Here is a 26,948-nt window from a genome sequence, read left to right as displayed (position 1 = left end):
CCCTTCCATGTCAGGGTGACCGCTATAGAGAAAAGATCGTTTCTCTTAGGACACTTAGAGAACAGCGATATGGCTTCGCCCCTGTCACCCTACTTTTTGCTGCAGGCGTTTATAGGGCTTTTTTGAGGACATGTTTGGAGTCAGGCATGACATCTACATCTGAACTTCTGTGTAGGGGTATATATACACACACACACATGTATGTATATATACACATATATAGGTGTGAAAATAGCAGAAACCTATGCTTACGCTAATGAAATAATTAACACCCATATGGCTTCTCTGCTATAACCTATATATGTGTATGTGTATAAATACATATAAGTGTGTGTGTATATATATATATATATATATATATATATATACCCCTATACAGAAGTTCAGATGTTTTGCCTGCCTCCAAAGACCCCAAAAAAATGCCCAAAAAAAACGCTTGCAACAACACACCTGGGCATTTTCTTTGGCGCAGGCATTTTTTTGGGCATTTTTTGTGGGTCTTTGGAGGCAGGCAGAACATCTGAAATGCTGTATAGGGGTATATATACACACACACACTTATATGTATTTTTACACATACACATATATAGGTGTGATAGGAGCGGAGACGTATGCCTGTTAATTATTTCATTAGCGCAAGTATATGTTTCTGCTACTTTCACACCTATATATGTGTATGTGTATAAATACATATAAGTGTGTGTGTATATATACCCCTATACAGAATTTCAGATGTTTTGCCTGCCTCCAAAGACCCACAAAAAATGCCCAAAAAAATGCCTGCGCCAAAAAAAAAACGTGGATCTTTGGAGGCAGGCAAAACATCTGAAATTCTGTATAGGGGTATATATACACACACACTTATATGTATTTATACACATACACATATATAGGTGTGAAAGTAGCAGAAACATATGCTTGCGCTAATGAAATAATTAACAAGCATATGGCTCCGCTCCTATCACACCTATATATGTGTATGTGTATAAATACATATAAGTGTGTGTGTATATATACCCCTATACAGAATTTCAGATGTTTTGCCTGCCTCCAAAGACCCACAAAAAATGCCCAAAAAAATGCCTGCACCCACAAAAAATGCCAGCTACAAAACCGGCAAGGTGTGAAAATAGCGGAGCCATATCCCTGTTCTATATTAATTCTAATACAAACAAACTTTTTTTTTTCTGGTTCTGGACATGCTACAGAGCTGAAACTTCACAGGTACACTTTTTAGACCCCCCCAGACACTAAATCCAAATAAATCTCTTTTTTTTTTTAATAATTTTTTCAATAATTGTCTCTCTATCAAAAAATGACAATTTTTAAGAACTTTTTTTGTGTGATTAATAGTCCCTGGGGCATGAACCAGAACCCTAGGCACTTTTTAGGGGCATTTATTGGGTTTTAGGGCTACAAAATTGAGTTTTTTGATTACCGAAGTTTGGGTCCCATTGATTTCAATGGGGTTCTGAAATCCGGGCCGAACTTTCGGGAAGTTCGGGTGTTCTGGTCGAATCAAACTTTTGAAAAGTTCGATTATCCCTACTGATAACATGAAATCTTGGATTACCACTTGTTTTCTGTCCCAAAGACACTCTTTAGAAGTCCAACGTGCCTCCACACGACAAATAACAAGTGTAGGTCAGTGATGACGAACCTTGCCTCCCCAGATGTTTTGGAACTACATTTCCCATGATGCTCATACACTCTGCAGTGTAGTTGAGCCAACACTGTATCTTGGCCTAGGCCAACAAGGCCCAGGCCTAGGGCAGCACTTTGCAGGGGGGGCGACAAAAAGGCCGCCCCCGCATAAAAATTACAGCCTACTCCTGGCTTTTAGTATAGCGCCATTCTTGTGGGCCAGACTGGGCCGGGTGGCAGGGCCAATGAGCCAAATCAGTCTGGCGCCCCCATAAGCATCCAATAGACTCGCGTAGGTATTGAAAACCTACTTGAAGCAAGCAAAAGCCTCTCAACACAGCTTAGGGTCCATTCGCACCAGCCGCTGCACTGGTGAAGCCTAAAGAGGAAGGGGTGGGGTTTGCAGATGGCAGGGGGGTCTTAAAAAGGAAGGGGTGTGGCCCTGGCAGGAAGGGGTGGGTCATATTTAAAGTAGGGGGTGCATGAGTTTAGTCAGGCCTAGGGCAGCACAAATCCTAAATACACCACTGAGTTGAGCGTCATGGGAAATGTAGTTCCAAACATCTGGGGTGCCAAGGTTTGTCATCACTGGTGTAGGTGATGAATTCATATCTCTGTTGTACAAATCTGTGCAGAGGCACACAAAGATCGGAGTGTGCATTATACGCTTTTTTCTCAGTGCAGCTGAGCTCTCTCCCTGCTGTTGCTAGGTCACAAAGAGAGAAGAGTGGCCGAAACGTTTTTAAGCTGTGTGGGCAAAGTCTGATGGGGATTCACAGACACTAGTTCCCCATTAGGTACGATCCTCTTGTGATTGACAGCAGGCAATGGGCAAATACAAAGCCAATGAACACTGCACAACTCGTTACTGGGAGGCTATCTGCTGTGAAGCTGACAACTTTCCCTAACAGCAGGTGATAGGTGGTCTCTTCATGCCAACTTAGGACGGCCATACATGGTTCAAATCTCAGCAAGAACTGGCTGAGATTCGAACTGTTAATGGGCAGTCTGTGTACAGACCATTCGGCTGCTATAGCTACTAGCGAAAATCAATGTGTTCTCCCGGTGGGGGCGATTTGCCCTGCCTTCCCGCTGGGAGAACACAATGTCAACATGTGCCCGCTGGGAGAATTCCCCTGACAACACTGTCTGCGGTTGCAGAAAAGAAGATCACTCCATCTAGTAGGAGCAGACAACTGTTCGGCAGCAGGGATTCCCCTGTCAGCACGGTCTGTGTTGATGAGGGAATCGCACATATTTCAACGGGTTGCAGGAAAGAAATTCGCACCATGCCTTAGAGTTGGTCTTAACTCCAGTCTCATTATCTATGAACTGGAGTTAACTGTTTTTTAATTTGGTGTAGTAATAGCATCAATTTGTGGATAAAAAATGTCAATATGGTGCAATGGTTGCAACCTGGGCAGGGACAAACTACATCGATGGAAAGTACAGTGTTGTCCAAATCCTCAGGATGAATCCTATGGCTTTAGGAACCACTAAACAATCCAATCCAGCACACTTAGTGCTGGTTCACACTACCGCGGCACGACTTCGGGGGCGACCTGTGAAGTCGCATGCACCGCGACTTCGGCACGACTTGCATGGACTTCATATAATGAATGCCAATGCAAGTCGCTCCGATGTCGCCCCGAAGTAGTATAGGAACTATTTTCTAAGTCGGAGCGACTTGAGTCGCTCCTATTAGAACGGTTCCCGTAGCACTGCATGGACTGCAACTTGTCAGGCTGACCAGTCGCCTGACAAGTCGCGGTAGTGTGAATGGGCACTTAATACTGCACTTCCAAAGCCTCGTACACACGATCAGATTATCGAATGATCTTTCGTCCGTTTTTTTGCTGCATGCTAGTCACATATGGAAAGTGAAGAGGTTACTTTCATAAGAAAATTCTCGTACGACAGAATTCAACCTCAGAATTGATGTCATGTGTTGAATTGTTTTGTATGTGTTCTTTCGTTTCTGAGCATGCCTAGTCTTGCTCTTACGATTTTTTTCGGACGAAAACTGTACTAATTAAATGAAAATCGGATGTTGTGTTGACATACGATAAAAATATTATAGCCTGCACATCCAGTTTTTGTCGTCCCGAAAATTCGTAATCGGCTGTCGAAAGCACTATATTAACAATCCGAAAGTTTGCGGATTGTTAGTCGGACAAAATTTTACTTGCGATTTTCATACGTGTACGGGCCTTAAGAGACTGAAGAGATCTCTAAGCAGAAAACAGACAAAAAGAGCAAAGTGCACATAAGTGTAGTGGGTGTGTAAGCATTTATTAAAGGAAGACAATTAGCAACTCACATAAAGTAAGAAGAACTATGCTTTATCATGGTTCTCAAAAAGATTATCAGTTGGGGAAGACACCAAGAGAACTGTCACAATGGATACACTGGATATGGTCTGGATGGCACCTGCAATAGCTAAGAGAGACAGCAAGGGGGCACCAATCTAAGTGCAGCAAGGTGGATACAGCACACAATAATTGGCAACTCAGTGTGTAGATGAATTCATGCATTGGCTGAGAGCACTGATCATGGGCTGGTCAGCTGCTGATTTTCCAGAATGCTCGTCCGACAAAGGCTGGCCAAACAGCGACTTCTGATGGACCAGCTGACATACGCACGGGCTGAATGTCGGGTGATTTTATTGAACCTGGCATTGTCTCCCGACATTTGGCCCCTGTGTAGAGAGCTTAAGTCTGTGCACTTTTCTCATTTTGTCTATAGCACCCCTTTGCATGTGTTGGGACAGCTTAGGAGCAACAGGCATTTGATTGAGCAACTACTCTCAAGTTGTTACTCTGTTGATTACTTCAATAGTGGTTCTATTATACCCCTGAGAAAGGTGGCGTGGTGTTGCCCCCAAAATGCATTGGCTGTTTTTATATGACTTATTTTTACCAGCAACTAAAATTATTTTGGATTCTTTCATCCGATTTTTTTTTTTTCTGGTCCTCCTTTCTATACTGCCATCAAAGTATTGCTTTATTGAATTCAACCAGTTGAGCGCAATAATGCACAGCAATCAGATGTCACCTTGTATTCATCTGAAGCATGAATTCTGATTGATCCCAATGGGACACTGCACTTAATTATTGCTTTATCAAAAGAACTCTTTATTGAACAGCCCTCATATATAAAGCCAGCAATAGACAATTTGAATCTCGGCCAGTTCAGCAAGAATCAAACCATGTATGGGCAGGCTGAATGTACCCAAGTTGATCAATCAATCAACTTGGGTACAACCAGCTTGATGGATTTTACATGCAATTACTGCTGGTGGCTGTTATAGCCGCTAGCAATAATCACTGTGTTGTCCCGCTGGAGACGGTTTCCCCTGCCTTCCGGCTAGGAGAACCCTATGGCTCTGCGGAAGGGGGGATCACTGAAAAATAATCACTCCATTTATGGCAGGCCTAAGACCTATGTAGTAAGTTAGCTACACCTTGTGACTGTACCTTAGAAGAGCTATAGAAGATATATGCTGTACCTGTGCTGACACTGTGCACCACACCTTCCTTGGTCTTGGCACCTGTAAAACAAATTTGATATATTGTGTCATTGTTGTGTAAGACGTGATGTTCTGGATTCCTAAACATAAATTAAATCTAATTGGAGGTGACAACCCAAACTAAAAAAGGGCTGATCATGCAGCAATATTCATTATTTACACGTTTGCTACATACACTTAGCAAGATTCATTCACTTACACACCTTAGTGTTTATTCATCTTTGCTCCCATAACATGGTAAAGGAAACCATTGCCTTATTTTTTATATTCAGTTTTTGTTTCCTTTTTTTTTTTTTGCAAAAAAAACAGAGCATTAAAGGTTTCACATTTCTGTTGTGGTTGTACACTGCTACTGTTAACACAATAAATCTTGATCATTTACAGAAATAATAATGAAAAACTACAATTTCTTTCTTTAATACCAAACAACCCCCTTGTACCTGAAGTATTTAAAGATATGTTGTACAGAGATATAACTACAGCCATAGCAGATCATACGATTGCTTAGAAATTTAGTGCATCCACTACAGCATTTTTTTAACCTTTGTGAGATCAGGACCTGCCTGGTAAACTCTTTTAAAAATCTTCCAGGCTCCAACAGTATAACAAAAAAAAAAAGAAAAAAAAAAAAAGTTTAAGCTTATACACTACAACTACTTAAAAAAGTGGGACATCTTTGTTGAATACAATGACAAAAATTATTTATCTGAATACAGTAAAACCTTGGTTTGAGAGTAACTTGGTTTAAGAGCGCTTTGCAAGACAAGCAAAATTTCCAAATAAATTTTGACTTGATATACAAGCAATGTCTTGATATACAAGTAGCCTCAAGTCACAGCTGAGTATAAAAGAAGAAGAGAGGCGCTTCTAAGTGTAGCAATATGGTTACATTTAATGAAGGTACAACATTTAGCAAATCACATGGTTGATGATTAAAACAGGCACATCTAAGGATGCAGGCATCAGGGGTAAAGCTGTCCACATAGACCATCCTCCGCACCACCATCTACGTCATCCCTTCCATGCTGCCCCTCGCTATCAGATCGCTTTACTCCAGGGTGGTCTTCCCGGTCAGGATTACAGACTAGCAGCCGGTGGTTCAGAAGATGGTCTATGTGGACAGCTTTACCCCGGATGCCTGCATCCTTAGATGTGCCTGTTTTATTCATCAACCATGTGAGTTGCTAAATGTTGTACCTTCATTAAATGGAACCATTTTGCTACACTTAGAGGCGCCTCTCTTCTCTTTTGATACTCTGTAGCTCCTGCTGGATTTTTCTTCCAATCCCCTTGTGGAAGCGGCTATTTGTGGATGGACATTTTATGGTTACACAACCTATCACATTGCTATAATCTTTTTATATGGACTATAAATTGAAGGATTTATGAATAAATGATTGTGGAACGAATCATCTGAGTTTCCATTATTTCTTATGGGGAAACTTGCTTTGATATAAGAGTGCTTTGGATTACAAGCATGCTTCCGGAACGAATTATGCTCGCAATCCAAGGTTTTACTGTATAATATTCATATATATATATATATATATATAGATATATATATATATATACATATATATTAATATATATTAAATTCTGAATTTGGTGTCAGCATATTTTATAAATAAATTAAAGTTAGATAATCACTAATAGTCTCCATCTCATTATTTTATACCTTTACTCTAGTAAACCCCAGTCCCCACACCAGCACCATGAATTAAATCCCTGGTCTAGCAACTTGCACAGCAGAAGGTGACTGCTTTCAGTGTTTTGCCCCAGAACAGTACCTACTTCAACCAGGGCATTACAACCAGGGTGCCCATTCGTGGATTAAAATTCAGCCGGGTACTGGCTGAAGGGGTGCACTGTAGCTGCTCTCAAGCCACTGTGCCCTGATCTGTAGAACCTACCAGGCAGTAGAAATGTTTAGGTCATTGTATTCCTGTCTGCACTGCTCTATAGCAGCCAAAATGGATCCTGGGCCTGACAACATATCACCCCTGCCTACAAATTTCCCTTTATATGTTATGGTGTATGTATATTTTCTACCATTACACCTTAACTCAAAGCAGCAATCTTTCTCAACTCCACTCTGGCACAAAGTTGTTATTTTTTTGGTTATAGATAATGGAAAATTAGAACATGTGTCAGATATTTATTGCTTTGTTACTATCATATCCCAGTAACAGGGGGCCAGAGCGACAGTAAAAGATAGTAAATTGTTCCAATGGGACAAAGGCATTATATTTTCCCTACTTCACTATAAAAGTGCTTTTGTTGATGCCTATGTGAGGTTTTATTACTGTTTTCCTTCCTGCCTGGGCGTTGAGGTGTTTGGATGTGTCTGGATCCTAGTCCAAACCCACCTGAGCAAGCCCACCAGGAAACTGTCACCTGTATTGTGCCAATAATCCCTACTGGTGATCCCCCTTTCTGCTCACTTCTGCTCCTGGTGTCTTAGAGATAAAAAAATAAATAAGGGGAAAACTCCTATATGGAGCTCCATACAGCAGGATTTTTTTAAACTTTTTTATTTCAAGGGCCAAAATAAGAAAAATTTTACCATAATGGGACCCAAGAGGAGAATCATTACCAGAATGTCTGAAAAGCTAAAGACAAATAACAATGGCCGTATAAAGCATGCATTGTGGATGCTGTTTGCTATTCCTGTAGGCTTTAGTAACATTTTTGAACTAACATCAACTTCTCTTCACCTCCCAAACTCGCCTATGTAATTCCATCTGCCCCCTATCTTGTATGTGTTCGTGTTTGTGTATTCAGACATATTCATTAGTTTCACGGGTTTTGAGAGAGGTGACTATGTTGTGGATGGAAAAGCATATTACATTTTTTAGGCCATACATGGTCAGTGGTTATCTTGCAGTATCACTCGCCACTGATTTTGTGCTAGGACAAACTAGGCTATGATGCAAGCTTCAATAGAGCATATGCTGACACATGATCCAGTCAAGCTTGCGCCAAAATATCTGCAGGAATCCCATTATAAGCCACTGGTGACCTTTCCTCTATTTGGCTCTGGTGAAAGCTTGACTGAGGCCTAGGCTGACATGTGTGCAAGCTTTATGATTGTTGTATATCTTTTTCTGTATTAGGTGACATGGTTATGAGGTGTAGATGAGCTTAGATGTCATTATGACACATATTTTTCATCACATTTCATTGGTTATACATTCTTCAAACAGTTGCCACTGATTTGTGGGTTGCACTGTGATAAAGGGATCCTGCAAGATCCTAAGACATGGGTGATGATTAAAACACAAGTCACATAGGTCGTTCTTCTCAGTGGTGTGCTTGTGATGTTTCTAGATGTATGAATTTATAAGGAAAGCAGAATATCCATTGTGATGAAGATACTTTCTCAGGGCGCCCTGACTGGTTTATTGCACCCTATCCTAAAATATTGAGGTCCAGACTTGGCCTACATGTGGTAGAGGCCTACAAAGCCATCTTCAATCCTGATATCAGTACTCACTACTTTTACACAGTCTATTAAATAAAAATAAAGAAACACTTTTTAATGTGAAAAAATCTAATACTGTCTGCTGGCTTGCTTCCATCTCATCTTATTGGTGGAATAGGGCAAAATCAATGTATATAATATCAATTTTTTTCTTATATGGGCACAGTTTATATTACATTTAAAATACCATGTGATAACAATATACCCTTCACTAGGGGTTGTTGTGTATTTATTTAATCTAAACTTTAATGAGGACAGTCTGATTATATGATTACTGTTCAAAAGTATCAGCAGGATATCCCAGAGGTGTAACTAGTTTCTGGATTTAATTCTCATCCATTCTGGCCCTGCCCTGTATTGCTATACTTTCCCAGACTAATGAGATTTTCTTAAGGTGTGGGGATAATTGAACTGAGCCGGGCATGGTAGCCACACCCAAATCTCTGCAGTATACTCTGACAAGCACCAAGATGCCTGAACTGGCTTGTCCGGTGATGAAACATATTTTGAAATGAATTGATTTTGGCTTTTAAGCTACACATAAAGCAATGGGTAGAGCCCAGCTAGCAATAATTCGAGACAAAATCACTGAATAGATAGTTACGTGCATTCTCTATCAGTAGTTTAGATATTTGATGATTGCCTTCCCAAGCAGAAGAGCGTCTCTCAATATCAGACACTAAATTTGATTAGTTTGTACCTCTATATATGTGGAAAATTGTAAAACCTATCTGGTCATAATGTTCCCAATTTTATACAGCATTTATTAACTTGTGTAATTCCTAATAATTACATTTTACTTGAGGGTTGCTTTTTCTTATGAATGATTTTTTTGAACTGCCACACTTACAATATTATATTGAAAATACACTACAACCATCTAGGAGGAATTTGAAGCTAATACATATCAACCTTATTTTAGTAATCTACCACAATTACTTTGGAATGGATAGCCTTTATTGAATTCTTGGTACGGTGACTATACTCATTGCATGGATTCCTTAGGGCATTACTCAGCACAAATCATTCTTGTGGTTTAGCATTGCTGACATAGTCCTTAGGGCTATCAAGATGCACCTTCCAAGGCCTATCCGCAATCTTCAGTGTGTCTTTTATTGATAATACCATGTCTGCCCCAATACACAATATTGAGTATCACTTGTTTTAGAGTTTCTAGTATTATTATTTTACCACTATCAGAATTATATGACTATTTCACTGGATTTTACCCTCATTTATTATGTTTCACTACATAAATTATATTGATTTTTGAACTTGCTAGTTTAATTGGTGATATTAAATGTTATCATCATCCACCCAATAATTTATTTCAGTAGTATCACTCATTAGGAATAGTGATGGAAAAACACATGCCTATAAAATAGGCATAGAAACTGCTAGTATCCTAAATGTTTGCATACACACCCCAATGTCATATATATAATTTAGTATTATTGGGCCTCCCTGTATGTAGTTATAAACAGCTAAGGTTAAAAAATATTTTAAAGTACCACTGTACTGTCCATATTGCTGCCTTGAATAATTTTTTTTTTTATTTAGATTTTAAATTTGAATTTTTTTCTTACAAAAAAACATCAACAAAACTACAACAGACGAAGAAAAAAAAAAAAACACCCAACATCTAAATGAAGGTCAAAACATAATTCCAAACAATATCAGCATTAGTACATTTGATACATATAGTTCACCCAAAATATTTCCAGATATTCCCAGATACTTAAGAATATAAAGATGCTCTGAAGCAAATATGTAAAAATAAAAAATAAAAAAAGAAAAGCCTTTCATTTAATTTCTTTCCTTTTCTTTGACAGTCCTTCCCCCTCCACTAAAAAGGTACCGATCTAATTTTATAGACTTAGATTAAAATTGTTGTAAATCGATGCATCCAACCATTTCTCCATATTTTTTCAAACTTCTGAGAGCTGTTGCGTTGAGCATAAGTACATTTTTCGAACCTTCTATATATTTCCATAAGTACATTTTTCGAACCTTCTATATATTTCCACTTCACAAATCCATAACCTTATAATGTGATTATATGTATGTGCATCTCTTGTCTTTTCACTAGCACTCAATGCAAAAAAATTAAGTAGTCAGAAAAATAATCTCGTTTGGTACATTCAATATAGAGAGTGGTTTTATGTACGTAAGGGATGCCTTGAAATAGATTTGTACTGATAAGGATTGAGGAAAAAGCACACTTCAGTTTTATGGTTAAATATATGACTGCACATCGAAATCATTGCTGTTTTCTGCCTTAGTTGTTGCATATTAAATGTACTTTCCATGGGATGGCAGTGTGATCAGCCTTTAGATGTCCCTGAACATGTTATAGCTATGATGCAATGAGTTCAGATATGGGTCTTATCACAGTGGAAAATTTCCTATGACAAAAAAAATAAAAAGAATATTATTACTGCAGTGATGCTGACACACCCAGCTTCACACACATCGGCCATTGTTTCTCTCTGCGCCCCACCCAATAACAGATACAAACCTGCCTGTATGATGTACAGCACAGGACTTATTGCATATTCTTTGTAAAAAGTATACATTGCTTTATCATATTAGAAAGCAAGAGACCTGCAGATTATTTTAAACATATCTTTTTTTAACACTATAGTAGGTAAACTTTAGCTATTGAATAGAGTTAACCGAGATTACAAATTGTCAGACAATAATATTAAACAATAAAGAGCCATATAGCAGTGAAAACTCTTGCACAATCATATTTACTTTATAGGCATCGATACAATTTTCTCCTGCAGTTAATATTCAGTTGTAGGTCAGCTTAAACTATTTTTACCTTGATATTGTATTTCATAGCATACCAAGCAACGTGCAGCCTCTTAAATGTATAAAGACATTGCCACCAAGTGTTAACATACTGTATATTCATGCTGTGCAGTACGAATGCTAGCAAATGCCATCAACTATATATTTCTTTGTAAAAAGTGCCAAAAAAGTAGTTGATAGCAACTAATAGGTTGAAGCTAGTAAATGACAGAGCAAAAAAACTGTGCTTGTGTACCAGAGTTATTCAGAAGAAATAAAGGAGCACGACTGCAGGGTCAAAGTAAACTGAGAAAAATACATAGGCCACTGTTGCTGACTTTGCTGTCATTCTGATCAAATATTGCTAACGCTGACTAGAACAAGCATGCACCCAGTGCAATCAAAACAGCTAATCTGCATTCTCGTTCTGGCTCAGCGAAACTATTGAAGTCATGGGGTCGGATGAAGCCGGAGGTTTACTAGTTCCTAGGTCAATGACTCTACCACTACTGAAGCCAGAGGTTTACTAGTTACATACTTGTTCCTAGGTCAATGACTCTACTACTACTGAAGCCAGAGGTTTACTAGTTACATACTTGTTACTAGGTCAATGACTCAACTACTACTGAAGCCAGAGGTTTACTAGTTACATACTTGTTCCTAGGTCAATGACTCTACTACTACTACTAAAGCCAGAGGTTTACTAGTTACATACTTGTTCCTAGGTCAATGACTCTACTACGACTGAAGCCAGAGGTTTACTAGTTACATACTTGTTCCTAGTTTAATGACTCTACTACTACTGAAGCCAGAGGTTTACTAGTTACATACGTGTTCCTAGGTCAATGACTCTACTACTATGTGAAGCCAGAGGTTTACTAGTTACATACTTGTTCCTAGGTCAATGACTCAACTACTACTGAAGCCAGAGGTTTACTAGTTGCATACTTGTTCCTAGGTCAATGACTCTACTACTACTGAAGCCGGAGGTTTACTAGTTCCTAGGTCAATTACTCTACCACTACTGAAGCCAGAGGTTTACTAGTTGCATACTTGTTCCTAGGTCAATGACTCTACTACTACTGAAGCCGGAGGTTTACTAGTTCCTAGGTCAATGACTCTACCACAACTGAAGCCAGAGGCTTACTAGTTGCATACTTGTTCCTAGGTCAATGACTCTACTACTACTGAAACCAGAGGTTTACTAGTTGCATACTTGTTCCTAGGTCAGTGACTCTACTACTACTGAAGCCAGAGGTTTACTAGTTGCATACTTGTTCCTAGGTCAATGACTCTACTACTACTGAAGCCAGAGGTTTACTAGTTGCATACTTGTTCCTAGGTCAGTGACTCTACTACTACTGAAGCCAGAGACAGCATTAAAAAAAAACAAAAAAAAAAAAAAACAATGGCTACCTACATATAAATGTTAGTAGAGGTTTCCTTTATGTTGAACATGCCTGGTATGATGGTAGAGATCAGCACTATGGACAGCTCACATTATAACAAATAATATTTAGGCCCAATCTATAAGATCTAGATCTGACTGTAAGCTTTGTGCTGGGAAATGCCATTTTAGTATTGATCTGTTCACGTCAATGAAGCATCTTCTATAATCTCTCCAGAATACTAAAAGGATGAGCAGTGCTGTCTCCAATTACCAGAATTTCCATTAAACCTCTGCTTTCCTCTTGTGCAAGTCATCATCATGGGACACTGTGACCTTAATCTTATTTTATAAGACTTTTGTTAACTAAATGTATCATATATCACTTAGTTTGTAATTTAAACAATAGAACAACTGATCTATGGGCTCTATTTTTAATATCATCTCTGATAAGTTTCATCAGCCTTGATTGGTTTCAGGTACGTATATGAAAAATAATAAAGGAGTAAACTATCACAAAACAGCGATCTACTATATTCATATGGTTTCTTGTGTTTGCATTCTTTTTGATCATATCAGCTTTATAATTTGTCACATTAAACATTATTCAAGGTCATCTTGTAATTGCTTCAAATAATCATTTAGGTATTTGTCAGCAAATAATTATTATCATTGAGATTTGACAGTTATGCCCTATATATGAACTCTGTAGGTGGGTTATGGCATGCTTGGGCAAAGTAAAGCAGAGGAAGCAAGAGAAAGCTTAATTAAGGTTAATTAAGCTGTAATTTTTTTTTTCTGTGCATTTATCCAACTTTTATTCACTCACCTACATACATGACCCCCTCCTTGGTCTTCTCTGCAGCCTCAGTCACACCCTGCTTGGTCTTCTCTGCAGCAGCCACCACACCTTCCTTAGCCATGGAGAAACCTTTCTTAAAGACATCCATGTTAGTTGTGTATGTAAAGGGAAGTTTCGGAGACCGTTTCGCCTTTCCTGCGTCCCACCTGAGCTGCTGTGCTGATCTTCAGGAGGGCGGTGGCAGTGTGATAGTTTTCAGAGATTTCGTCAGCTTCTTATCAAAGTGCTGCACTGCAGTCTGACCAATGACCATGAGTATCCACTTCTAAAATATTAATGATATGTGCTGGAGTGGTACAGTATGGTGGGTTAGGGGGACTGTAGGGGAGGAGCAGGTTGCTGAAAAAAAAAAAAAAAAGGATGGGTAAGTGCAGAGCAAGAGGGGGGAGATCTGGAAATGGAAAGCACCACTGGAACATTTCCAGGCACTTCTGAAGCTGGAGATGTGCTGTGCTGCAGTATGCTACATTCATTCAAGGGCAAGCTGCGGATAGAGAGAGAGATGCTGCACAGGCACATCTATCTTGCAAGCTGCTTGAGGATTCAGCTTCTGTTTTGCAGTAGTGTGCTTTTAACCTATTGCATCCAGGATCCATATATGTTATTGCACTAGCATAAAAAAGGTACATCAGTAATTGAATTTGAGAAAAGTTACGTGATGCATTCTAACATACTAAGTACCCTGTCTGAGAAAGGTTTATTACATTAATAGTCAGGCAGAGAAAGGCTTTTACTCTTCCACCAGTAAGATCTTCGCTACTTGCAATTCACAAGGCCAAAGTGATTTGTTGGTAAAACTGCATAATAGCTCAAAGGAAAGGGCCAATAGTCAACTGACCGGTGGATGATTCTGCAATTCCTACAAGAGGATAAAGCGGTAAACGCCCACTTAGCACAGTTACCGCCCCCTCTGCAGATCCAATTTATACAGTAAATGCTATACTCATTATACATATTTTTGGAAACTAAAGCTGAACTCTTTCGGGTCCCTCGTTTTTATTTATAAACCGGATTGACATCATTAGGGACTATTATAAATTACTAGCTATATTCTTAGATTTTGCTATCACATGGACACCAGTACATTTAGTGTCAGTACAGTACATGCTGCAGTTCTATATGCATGTCATAATCTATCCTTCTTCCAAAAGTGAATGTATAAGCATGTATCATAAAAATTTGCAAAGTCAGATACATTTTTGCTGCATAATGATGTCATATATGCATGCTGCAAGATAATTGAGCCTCCCATTGGTGCTTTTAATTGAATGGAGGCTAAAAGCACACCTTAGATATAAGCCATTTATTGAAAGAATGTCTTAAAAATATGTTTGCCTTACTTGGAGGACAATGGGAATCCTGAACAGCGAAGTACAACCATTATTTATTCGGCCTTGTCAATCTTGCTGTTAAATTGTCTGAAGAGCAAATGTTGCATATGCAAAAGAAAAAAAAAAATCACTGCTGTTTTAGGAAATTTATGGAAAAATATTAGAAAGGGGGAGAAGTAAGCATCTTCCAGTGATCTGATCAAATCTATTCCTAAAATAAACACCAGCCTAAAGCTGGCCATACATTATATACTTTTCTTGTTCAATTTCCTTTAAGGGCCATACACACTATAAGATTTTCTGAAGACTTTTTCCTTCAGATTTACCTTTTCTATGTAGTGCAAGGGCCTGCCAGATTGCATACAAATTGAAAGTGTTTAGGTTTGACCTCATATTATATGGTTTTGGTAAGTCTAAAGGAAAAAGTCTTCAGAAAATCTTATAGTGTGTATGGCCCATAAGATTTACATTCAACTACGTAGTACAAGGGCCTGCCTGATTGCATACATGCTGAAAGATTTTAACTTTGATCTCATATAATACGGTTTTTGTAAATCTAAAGGAAAATTGTGGAAAACCATTGTATAATGTATGGCCAGCCTAATGAGGCAACCACGGGTTGCAGGAAAGAAATTTGCACAATTTCCCCATCAACACAGACAGTGTTGACAGGGGAATCAGCAATCATCTTCTCCCAACGGGGGGAAGGGGGATTGTGGGGAAGCCATCCCCATCGGGAGAAGACTGTGATTATTGCTCGCGGCTATAGCAGTTGCTAGTGATAATTGCAAGAGAATCTAGCAGGCTTGTTGTACTCAAGTTGATCGATCAACTTAGTGCATTCAGCCTGCCCATTAGCAGTTCGAATCTTGGCCAGTTCCTGCTAAACCAGGCCAAGATTCGAACCATGTATGGCCGGCCTAAGTGAGGGCTATGTGAATATACACTGTTCAAAAAAAGTAAAGAACACTTTTTAATCATAGTATAGCATCAAGTCATTTAAACTCCTGGGACCCTATAGAGGTTGCACAGGCAGTCCAACTCCTCCTGGATGGCAAATCAATACCATTGCCAAAAGGTATGCTGTGTCACACAGCACAGTCTCAAGAGCATGGAGGGGATTCCAGGAGACAGGCAGTTACTCTAGGAGATCAGGACAGGACGGTAGAAGGTCCTTAACCCATCAGCAGGTAATTGCTCCTTTGTGCTACGAGGAACAGGCTGAGCACTGCCAGAGCCCTACAAAATGACCTCCAGCAGGCCACTGGTGTGAATGCCTCTGACCAAACAATCAGAAACAGACGTCATGAGGGTGGCCTGAGGGCCCAGCGTCCTCTAGTGGGCACTGTACTTACTGCCTGGCACCATGGATCTCGATTGGCATTTGCCATTGAACACCAGAATTGGAAGGTCTGCCACTGGTGCCCTGTGCTTTTCACAAATGAGAGCAGGTTCACCCTGTGCACATGTGACAGACGTGAAAGGGTCTGGAGAAGCCAAAGAGAACATTATGCTGCCTGTAACATCACTCAGCATGACCGGTTTGGTGGTGGGTCAGTGACACACAGACCTCTACAGGCTAGAAGATGGCACCCTCACTGCCATTAGATATCAGAATGAAATCCTTGAATCCATTGCCAGACCCTACGCTGGTGCAGTTGGTCCTGGGTTCCTCTTAGTGCACGACAATGTCCGGCCTCATGTGGTCAGAGTATGCAGCCAGTTCCTGGAGGATGAAGGAATTATACCATTGAATGGCCCCCATGCATGTCAAACCTTAAGTCAATAGAACACCTCTGGGACTTTATGTTTCGGTTAAACCGACACCGCCAGGTTGAACTTCAGTCTGAAGCTCATTGATGCTCTGGTCCAGATCTGGGAGGAAATACCCTAGGACACCATCCGTCGTCTCATTAGAGCACCATTTTGAGTTGCTGCAATGATATTTCAGCAAAATATACTAGAATCATTTGTTTCACTTTGATTTTTTGGGGTGTCTTTGAATTCAGCCCCCTGTAGGGTGATACATTTTCATTTCCATCAAATGATGTGGCATCCTTGTGTTCCTAGCACATTACCCAGTCCATATCAGTATAAATATCCAGCATGAGATTTTTCCCTTATTGAGATCTGATGTGTTTTTAAAGTGTTCCTATAATTATTTTTTGAGCAGTGTAAATGGAATCTAGGTTTTTCTAAATCTATGTTTCTAAAGCCTATCTAAACACAAACTAACATTTATGTGAACCATAACAATGGCCATTTTCTTTGCTCCCTTTTGGTCTGTTAAATATACTATTGAAAGAATTTGTTTTATATGTGTTGATCCTGACAGAAATGCAGCAAGCTGATAACCCTGTAGCAGACAGCACAGAACATTATCAGTTAGCATTGTTCCTAGGTCTCTCATTTGGCACTGACATCTTGCTGTTGTGCAATCCGGGTCGCCAGCAGCAAGTTTATGTGAGTTTTTGGTTTTTATATTTTTTTGTACCTTGTGTGCATTTTATTGTTGAATTAAACCATACTACACAATGAAAGCACTTTTGGGTTCTGGGTGAGCTTATTTATTCTCAGTGGGACCCTGATCTGATGGATCGGCGAGACCATCCACTGTATGATTTCCAAAGAGACTTCCATAGGGAGTGATGAGGCGTATTTGCTGTTGTAATGACAGCAATTACATCTGGTGAGTTTGCATTTTTTCCACTGGTGGCGTTCTACTAATCATGACATCGTTGCTTTGCTGTCTACTCACTGGATTGGTGCTTCAATTATTGACTAATGTATAGACAAAGGAATTATTGTCATTAGATGGACCATTGATCATATCCATCTAGTGTGTTTATATTTTTGCTATGCTTGATTGCATAAAAAGCGCTACACTTTTGTTTATCATTAAAGTATATATCGCTGCTGTGCAAGTGCCCTGCACTTGTATGGGGTTAAAGCAGGCTATAGCAATAGGCTACCTTTTCACTGCCTGTCAAATGCTCTCTGAAGAGTGATCCAAATAATGACTGCTCTTCAGAGAGCAAAGCTCATGTGAACAAGTCATTTTTTTTTCAATTATTTTTTAAAGCTTTAACTTTTTTTGCATTTTTTGTATAATTTTATTTTTTATAATTTAATTTAACTACCCTGTTTGCGGTCTTTGAAATATCAGGGGTCTAAACAGACCCATGATGTCTCACATTGGAGACAGGGAAAGGGAATGAGAACATAGATTTATCACTGCCTTTCTCTGTAGCCTTAGCTGCACTGGTGGATAGTGAATGAATGGGAAGCCCTTTGAGGGCACCGCACTACTTTTGGCGACTTCGGAGGCGATTTCAATAGACATCTGTGAAGACCCTGCACAGATGTCTGTCAAATCGCCCCCAAAGTTGGACTGACATGCGGATTTGAAATTGTGCATGTTCAACTGAACTCTCACACTTTCAAACCCGCATTCAGTGTGAACCTAGGCTTAATGTGAATGAGGTGGAAATGTATGAGCTCCGCAGGAAGCATCTTTGTGTCTGAGATGACAATTAGAACCCAATATGGTTTATAACTTGACTGTGAGATCAATCTATATATGGATTCAGTGCCTCCTACCTCAATCTCTTGCAGATTTTTATTGCTGTCTGGGTTACCCAAGGTGCAATTTTCCCTTACTTTCTGTACTTTCAGCCAGTGAGTACACAACCTATCTTTCCCATCCCTCTCTATCCAAAAACATGTTTAGGCTGTAACTGGGCTCTACATTTGACCCTACCTATACCACGAACGCACATAAAAAGTAGGCCTTGTCTTCTTGAAAACAAGAGGTCTCTTGTGTACCAGTGTACCACACAACCTGGCACTTGGTGACCCTTGGTGGACAATGATTATGTGGGTACAGTAGCAGTGGTCTTGATATTATTTTATGAACTATGCTTAATAAACATTTATGAAAAGAAACCTGTGTTAAAGAAATATGAAGGTTACTACCGTACTGCTGATTTATATTTCTGAAATACTGGTAGCCTGGCTGTCATGCTGCTGATCCAAGAGTTTTGACATCACTTTAAATTTACTTGTTGCATGTTTGCTCAAATTCAGGAACTCGGACACTATTGAAGGCAGTGGTGGGAAAGTAACGAGCATTCTTAGTAGAAGGTCAGGAATGGTGGCCCCCCATGTTTCTCCCTGTACAGATTTTATTTAACAGTAGTGGGCCTACTGTGGTAGTAGGTCCTGGAAAAGTTTTCTTAACTGTTTATCAAAATAGACCACTATTATAAGCTAGTACATGGGTTTAGGGCTTTTTTGCTCAGAGAATAGGTGCAGGAACTCAACTACGAACCCCCCCCCCGCCTCACAAGCCCCCTTCCCGCCACACACATCCTCCAAAACTGCATCAAATGCTGGGTGCAACTAAATTTCACAGGTGCGTTGTAAACACCACAAGTGCATCATGTAAAGAGTGCAGAGTTCAGGGGTGCGCTATGTACAGAGTGCAGAGTTTATGGGTTCAGCCCTCTTCCCCAGCTTACCTCTGTATTCCTCCATCCACATCTCACTCTTACCCCCTTCAGCTATGACCGCTGCACATAACCCCCCCCCCCCCCCCCCACTGCCCCATCTTCTCCCCTTCCTTAAAAGTTCTGCCATCTCCCCCATACGTCTAACTTTTGTTGCCATATTAAGCTCAAGCACCCAGCCATCTTTAGTATTGCCCTGCACACTGTAGGCAGCTCTGACTCTCTCACTTGCAGTTAGATCATATAGCGGGGACGTCGGCATCCACCAAAATAGCAAGGATAATTTGTCACAAATTTGTGGCAGTATTAAGTCTTGGTAACTTGTTGCACTTTCAGAGCTCTTGAAGCACAAGTTCTAGTTGACACTTTTCCAATTTGTAGCAACTTGGCTTGGCAAGTCTCTAACAAGAGCAAAGTTGCAGTGGTAAGTCTACAGTAAGAGCTCTGTAAGTCACAGTGACCCCTGTGGTGGGAGGACTATTGCACAACATAACTGAACCAGAATTTGCAGCAGACTTGCAGAATGTTTGCAAAGAAAGTTGATCTGAAGTCATGCAATGCGGACTTGCTGCAATTGTGCAACAAACTTGTAAAGCTTGGCAAGTCGTTTTAAAACTTGCAGCTCAATTGCTTGATAATTGAGCAGTCACCAGGAAAAAAATGGAGATCACAAAGGGGTCAGCCTATGACCCAATACCCCCCTCATGCCCATAACCACACTGCACTCCTGGCACTTGCATTTCCCTTGTCCCCATACCGCACTCAGTGGGAGCTGCTCAGGAGATCAGATGCGTGGTAGCTGTTGGAAGACAAGCTGTCACTCGTAAACACAGAAGCTTTACTGATAGTGGTGAACAGAGAGCCTGAGCCAAAGATGGGGGAACTGAGTTCCACCAAATTTCAGCTGAGAAAAAGCCCTGCTTTTTTTGATGCAGGGCAGAGATCATATTTAGGGATGTGATAAAGTTGCAGCTTTTATTTCTTTTTCTTAAGATATCAGAATAATGGATTATGGCTTTCTTTAGGATACTTGCTCTCTGAGCTCCAGTGAGTTGTAAGAAACCAGTGACTGCATCAGTCAACCAGCTTTCACATAACAACCAAATGCTAGTTTTAAATGGATGTTTTATGTGTGTAAACTTGCATTTAATTAATATGTAGGCATTTCAAATTCACTGTGTTCTTGTAATTCAATATTATGACTTTTATTTGTGTGCTTTTATGATGTTGGTGAGCAGAATGAAATGAAACGTTTGAACACGTTGTGCACATACAGCTTCCAAAGCAGGTTTTGCATGCGTGGTGACGTGATTTAGGTAAGATCCCCCAGAAGGGAGTTCATTTCCTCATTCTGTCATTAGTCAGTAGCATCAGTATAAGACTATTGACGTTCTCAAGGTCAGATCATCTAAGCTTTCACAACTCCAGATGTTCCAGCAGTATTGATTACCTACTGACTGCACTGAAAGGAGCCGTATCTTTGTTGCATCTTTATCTCTTACATAAAACCTTTGTGACTAAGCAAATGCTTCAGAAGATGTGGTTAAAATCCATTTCCAGCAATAGTGCGGTAAACCTTTTCCATGCAAGGAGTTGTCTATTGGTTCAGGTGGCTACATGTATTAGTAGAATATCTGAAAATGACATCCTTCCTAAAGGCTTTTTTAAAGGTCCCATAATTGTGGATTTTTTGCATTTTTAACTTCTAAAAATTGTGATACTTTATTTTTTTTTTAATGATGCATAGGTAATTATTAATCTAATGATATATGGTTCATACATATAATACATCAGAGTAGTTAATATTGAAAGCTGTACCCACCATCAATAATTACTTTAACAAGTCAGCAATGGGAATATTCAGTCAACTCAGCAGTGTCGTTCGACCCTTCAATTTCCATTGTGATGATTAAAGCAATCCTGTACTTTATCCAGGAAGGGGATAAATCCACTAAATAAATAAATCAATCAATCCTAATTCTCCCTAACGCTCCAGCAGAGTGAAGCAAGGAAAAGGGAGCCTGTTTAGGCCCAGAATTGCTTTTGTTGGAATTTAAACAGGGCTGAGGACTCTCTTCCTGCCCCTATGTAACAGTGCTCGCCTAATAACAAGTTTTATCACATGGGGGAGAGAGGACTATTCTCCTCTATACTTAGAATTACCAGGGTTTTTTTTTTGTCCTCTACCAATCCATTTAGTGCCCATAGCAAAGGAAATTAGAATTTCCTCCTGGGGAGGTGGGTGTAAAAGGGACCTTTTATTTTGCATGGACAATACACAAATTAGCTTTATGTCAACATTTAGTTTTGGTAAGCATACTGAGTGGCCAAACTAAGATGTTAACCAGGAGTTAGGAGCTCAGGATCAATCCCAGTGTCAGGCTTAAAGGAAGACTTAGGTCGGCCATACACTGTTCATCTCTCAGCCATTTCAGGAGGAACCAGCCGGGATTTGAACCGTTAATGGGCAGGCTGAATGTACGAAGTTGATCAAGAATCAACTTGGGTACAACCGGCCTGACGGATTCTCTTACGATTATAACTAGGGGCTGCTAAAGCCGTTAGCAATAATCACTGTCTTCTCCCAGTGGGTCTGGCCCACTGGTCCTGTGATATATAAGAGTGACAGTAGTCCCGTGCAAGGGTAAGGTAGTTGGGGAAGGTTCATGGATCCCCCCTTCCCCATGGAGAGCCCAAGAGAGAGAGCTGAGACCAGTGACTGAAAGGGTTAGGGATGAAAAATTGTACCCAAGAGAAGCAGAAGAATGTCGCCTATCACCATCAGGATGTAAAGTCATCTTAACCTGGGGATCACCCCAAAGACAACAGCTCTGTAGTATGCCTCTGAAGGACTTACATCTGCACAAGAGCACTTCTGAAGGACTATAATTGCTGGGCTTCATTTTTGCAGATATGCCGAGCAGCACAAGCCTGTAGTTAGGAGTAGGGATGTAGGAAAGACCTTGTACTTGTAAGTTGGACTTTAAAATGTTAATTTTGCACTTTTCTTAAGTATTGAAATGTTGTCTTTGCCTGGTCTGAATTTACAGTACTGAATGGGGTGTATTGCAGGTAACCGGCACACATAGTTTACTGAGTGGGTTTTAAAACACTGGAGTATGAAGACATCAGTATGGAATAGAGTATTGTGAAGATAGAAGTGGTTCTCTAGGGTAACAGAAGTTTAACCACTTTACCACCGGAGGATTTCCCTGCTTAACGTCCAGGCCACTTTTTGCAACTTGGCACTGCGCGACTTTAACTGACAATGGCGCGGTCATGCAACCCTGTACCCAAGCGAAATTTACATCCTTTTTTTCCCACAAACAGAGCTTTCTTTTGGTGGTATTGGATCACCTCTGCGCTTTTCATTTTTTGCGATATTAATAAAAAAAGAGCGAAAATTTTGCGAAAAAATTGACATTTTCTACTTTTACAGTTAAAAAATATCCAATATATTAAATTTTTGTCATATATTTAGGCCAAAATGTATTTAGCTACATGTCTTTGACAAAAAATTCTCATTGAGTGTATTTTTAACTGCTTTAAGACCGGAAGATTTTACCCCATTCCTGACCAGGCCATATTTTGTGATTCGGCACTGCGTTATTTTAACTGACAATTGCGCGGTCATGCGACGCTCTACCCAAATTTAATTTATGTCCTTTTTTTTCCCCACAAATAGAGCTTTCTTTTGGTGGTATTTGATCACCTGTGCGATTTTTAATTTTTGAAACAAAGAGCGACAATTTTGAAAGAAAAAAAACAATATTTTTCACATTCTGATATATAACATTCCCAAAAAAAATTATAAATCAAATTTTTTTAACATTTTAAGCCAATTTGTTTTCTGCTACATTTTTTTGGTAAAAAAAATCACAATAATGATTGGTTTGCGCAAAAGTTATTGCGTTTACTAACTACGGGAAAGATTTGCCATTTTTATTGTTTATTTTTTTTTTACTAGTAATGGCGGCGATCTGCGATTTTATTTGCGGGACTGCGACATTGCGGCAGACAGATCGGACCCCTGGCTGACATTTTTTACTACAGTAATCAGTGCTATAAATATGCACTGTTACTGTAATAATGACACTGGCAGGGAAGGGGTTAACACTGTTGTGATCAAGGGGTTAAATGTATGCCTCATGCTTATTGACATGTGTGGAGGGAGGGGAGTGTGTGACACAGACACAGATCGCAGGTTCAGCTATGCTGAATCCTGTAATCTGTCACTGTCTGTCACATAGGAAATCCGCCCACTTTGTTTACACAAGTGGGCGGATTTCCTCACTCGATCCCCGACGATCGGGGAAGAGCGACGGTGATCACCGCCTCTCCTCCCCTGGCCCGACTCCCTCTGTGTCTGAATATAGTGGGACCGAGCCTCCGGCGGGAGAGGGGAGAGTCTGGTGACGTAGGTCTACGTCGCCAGACGTTAACGAGCCACTTTCCCGCAGTAGCAGCACAGTGAGCAGTGGGCAAGTGGTTAACAAGCAGTCTGTCGGTAGTGTATACCTGTTATAGGAGGAGTGGTCTCTAGCAGCAAGGGAGATGTTGCTGGCTCTCCTTCCAACACCAGTCTGTCTGCCAGAGCAATGGGAACAGATTTGCGCCACCGAGGTTCCCATTTTATATATAGGTACGAAAGCTCCAGAGTTTAGTTAAGTACATATGTGGAGTCCGCGCAGAGTGCACGGCGGGGGCCCACTCCACTACTAAGGAGTAGTAGTGGAAAACACTGGACAGGTGGAGGTGGACAGAGCTCAGAGTGTCCCTCCTAAATGCAGATTACAGAGAAGGTGTACATTGTCATGGGGAAACGAGAGGTAAACTGGAGAACAGTTGCAGTGCACAAGTGTACATTGTGTACAATCATCTCTAAGAGTAGAGGCCTGCCTTGAGGTCAAGTATTTCCCCATGGCAGCCTCAGCCCTGTCCCAGGGCATTGATGAAGACGGCATAAAGTGGAGGTACCCCACGTGAACAAAGTGGCCTTGTACAAGGTGCTTAGCTTAGACCAGGCCTAAATGTGGTCACCCACTTTTGATATGATCAATCAATCATTTATTGCCACTAAAGTGATAAACCAATGATTCCCCATTCAATTAATTTGAGCTTTTGATCAATACAACTGTCAAGCTGATCAGCTGTGGTGGAAAATTGTCAATCACTTCTAAACAATTCATCAAAAATCTGCATGTTTTCTAATTGTAATTCAGATCCATTAAATGGTTGGTCTTGATATATTAGTAATTAATCATATTTTTACTTGATTGTTTAGCACTACTCCCTTGGGAGCTGCTGGTGATGGGTTCCCCTGGGTTACCCATAGCAACAGTACAATAGTTTAACGACTTTAAAGTGCTTGGCTTGTTGTTTTTAAAACTTGGATAGGAGAAGGGAATGAGTGGGATACTCCAACTTGAATACACTATGCACAATTTGCTGGGACGTTTAACTGCACTTGAATGTGGCAAGGCCGCTGCTTCACCTTGTCAATAGCGATGAAGTAGTGATAAATGAACAGCTTTAGATAAGCTGTACTGTACTGCAGAATACACTTCAGGGTCCTTCCTGGCACCCCCTTTTGTTCATATTCTTCAGGGCTTTTTACATGGCACCCCCTTTACTGTAATACTCTCCGTGTGAGCTAGCTCCTTGATCCCCTGACTTCACTGGAGTGGTCCCCCTTCCTGGGCCAGACCCTTTGGCAGGTCCCTCAGTACTCACGGACACTGTTTTTCCGAAAAGACCCTGCCAGCAGCTCCACCGTCAGTTATACCGGATCCTCTGCAGCTCAGCTCCACACCTGGTTCACTAGGCTGACCGAAGGTAATCAAAGAGGAAGAAAGCCGCTCAGGTGTGTCAGTCCAACCTGGTGCTGGCAAGACCCGTAATCCGGAGCGATGCAAGAGAAATAGTAGTAGAACCGCACTCAGGTATATGAAAACAATAAGGTCTCTTTATTCTTCAAAATCATAAGTAGACAGACAGTGCAGGGAACAGGTAGTCCAGGTTTACGCGTTTCACGGCACACACGGCCGCTTACTCATAACCACTATTTCTCTTGCATCACTAGGCTGACCGCCTAAGACCACCTTCCTCCCACACAGCAGGAGGAGAGACAGCCGTCCACCTCCTCCTGGGACTCTGCTTCCCGCCAAAGACGCCCTGTCACATGTCCCCCTCAGTATTTATGGCCAATCCCAGGATGCATTGCAGAATGCCCTCCCACTGGAACTGTCATAAAACATGATGTGTCACTGGCTAGATTTCCTCCAATGTCCAACAAGCTCCCTCAATGGATGCAGTGGGGACACTCCCTCAGACCCAGTGAATCACATCTGGAAACATGTGACAGGCAACCTAATAGATCAGGCTCCCCTGATAAGCAGCAGGAGCAATAAATACTTTCCCTAGCACCTACCTAACTAGGAGGGTGCTACATTTGCAAAATGCAAGACAATGCACGCGTTGCATTCTTCATTATTTTGATCATTGATAGATCGCTTGTTTATGAGTGATCATATCTAAATCGATTACAACTCAATATCTTTAATGCCACATTAAAATCTACAATTGCTAGAGCAATTTTACTGGAAAATTTGCTGGCTTGAATGCAGCTACATAATGCAATGCAGTGCATGATAAAGCAACATTTGATAATTGATACCATCATTTATAATGTATTAATTGCTTAAATTAAACTTTGAACAAACTGACAAGTATGCTCCACTCCCTAAAACTGTAATTCCTGGAACTAGTAGATATATTACCTCTATTGATAGCATTTATCTGTACAAACAGGTACTATATTGTGCGCTATGCTGACTTCACCCAAACCCTTTGATAAAGAATTGTGACATTACCAACTACTTTTTAATAAATCAACTTTACTGTTTTTAAAATCGAGATTGGTCAGCATGGTAGAGTTTTCACCTAAAAAGCCAGACCCCTGAATCGAAACATCTACCCAATGCCCCGTTACCTATCTTCCTTAGGTACATTGTTTTATTCACTTGAAACCGTCTCACTTCACAGCAGTTCTAAAATAATACCAAACCAAACTGTGGAAAGCCACCCAGCTTTGATTGGTGGTAGTCTCGTATTCTTTGCTTCCCCCTATGATTCATTACTGCACAGTGAATAGACTTGTCCCTCAAGTCTAGATGCAGAGCTATACCCTCTTCGACCACTTTATTAGGTACACCATGCTAGTACCAGGTTGAACCCCCTTTTGCCTTTAGAACTGCCTTCATTTTTCATGGCATAAATTCAACATGGTGATGGAAACATTCCTCGGAGATTTTGGTCCATATTGATATGACGCTGCAGATTTGTCGGCTGCACGTCCATGATGCGAATCTCCGGTTCCACAACGTCCCAAAGGTGCTCTATTGGTTTAAC

The 26,948-nt window shown here is 40.4% G+C and overlaps 1 protein-coding gene across 1 annotated transcript in view; it reads right to left on the bottom strand.

Annotated features, from left to right (window-relative positions):
* Positions 1-14,110, bottom strand: part of SNCG (synuclein gamma) — a 38,082-nt gene extending 23,972 nt beyond the window's left edge. Inside the window, exons 1-2 of the mRNA XM_082268036.1 lie at positions 13,667-14,110; positions 5,153-5,194 (exon numbers count right to left, since the gene is read on the bottom strand). Of these exons, the coding sequence (XP_082124162.1) occupies positions 5,153-5,194; positions 13,667-13,787 (163 nt within the window). The 5' untranslated portion in view covers positions 13,788-14,110. The remainder of the gene's footprint in view (positions 1-5,152; positions 5,195-13,666) is intronic.
* Positions 14,111-26,948: the final 12,838 nt, after the last annotated feature.

This window comes from Pelophylax lessonae, assembly GCF_965119305.1.
Source record: "Pelophylax lessonae genome assembly, chromosome: 9".
In the NCBI taxonomy this organism is placed as follows: Eukaryota; Metazoa; Chordata; class Amphibia; order Anura; family Ranidae; genus Pelophylax; species Pelophylax lessonae.
Note: the sequence above shows the minus strand (reverse complement) of the source record. Positions and strands in the feature narration are given on the sequence as shown.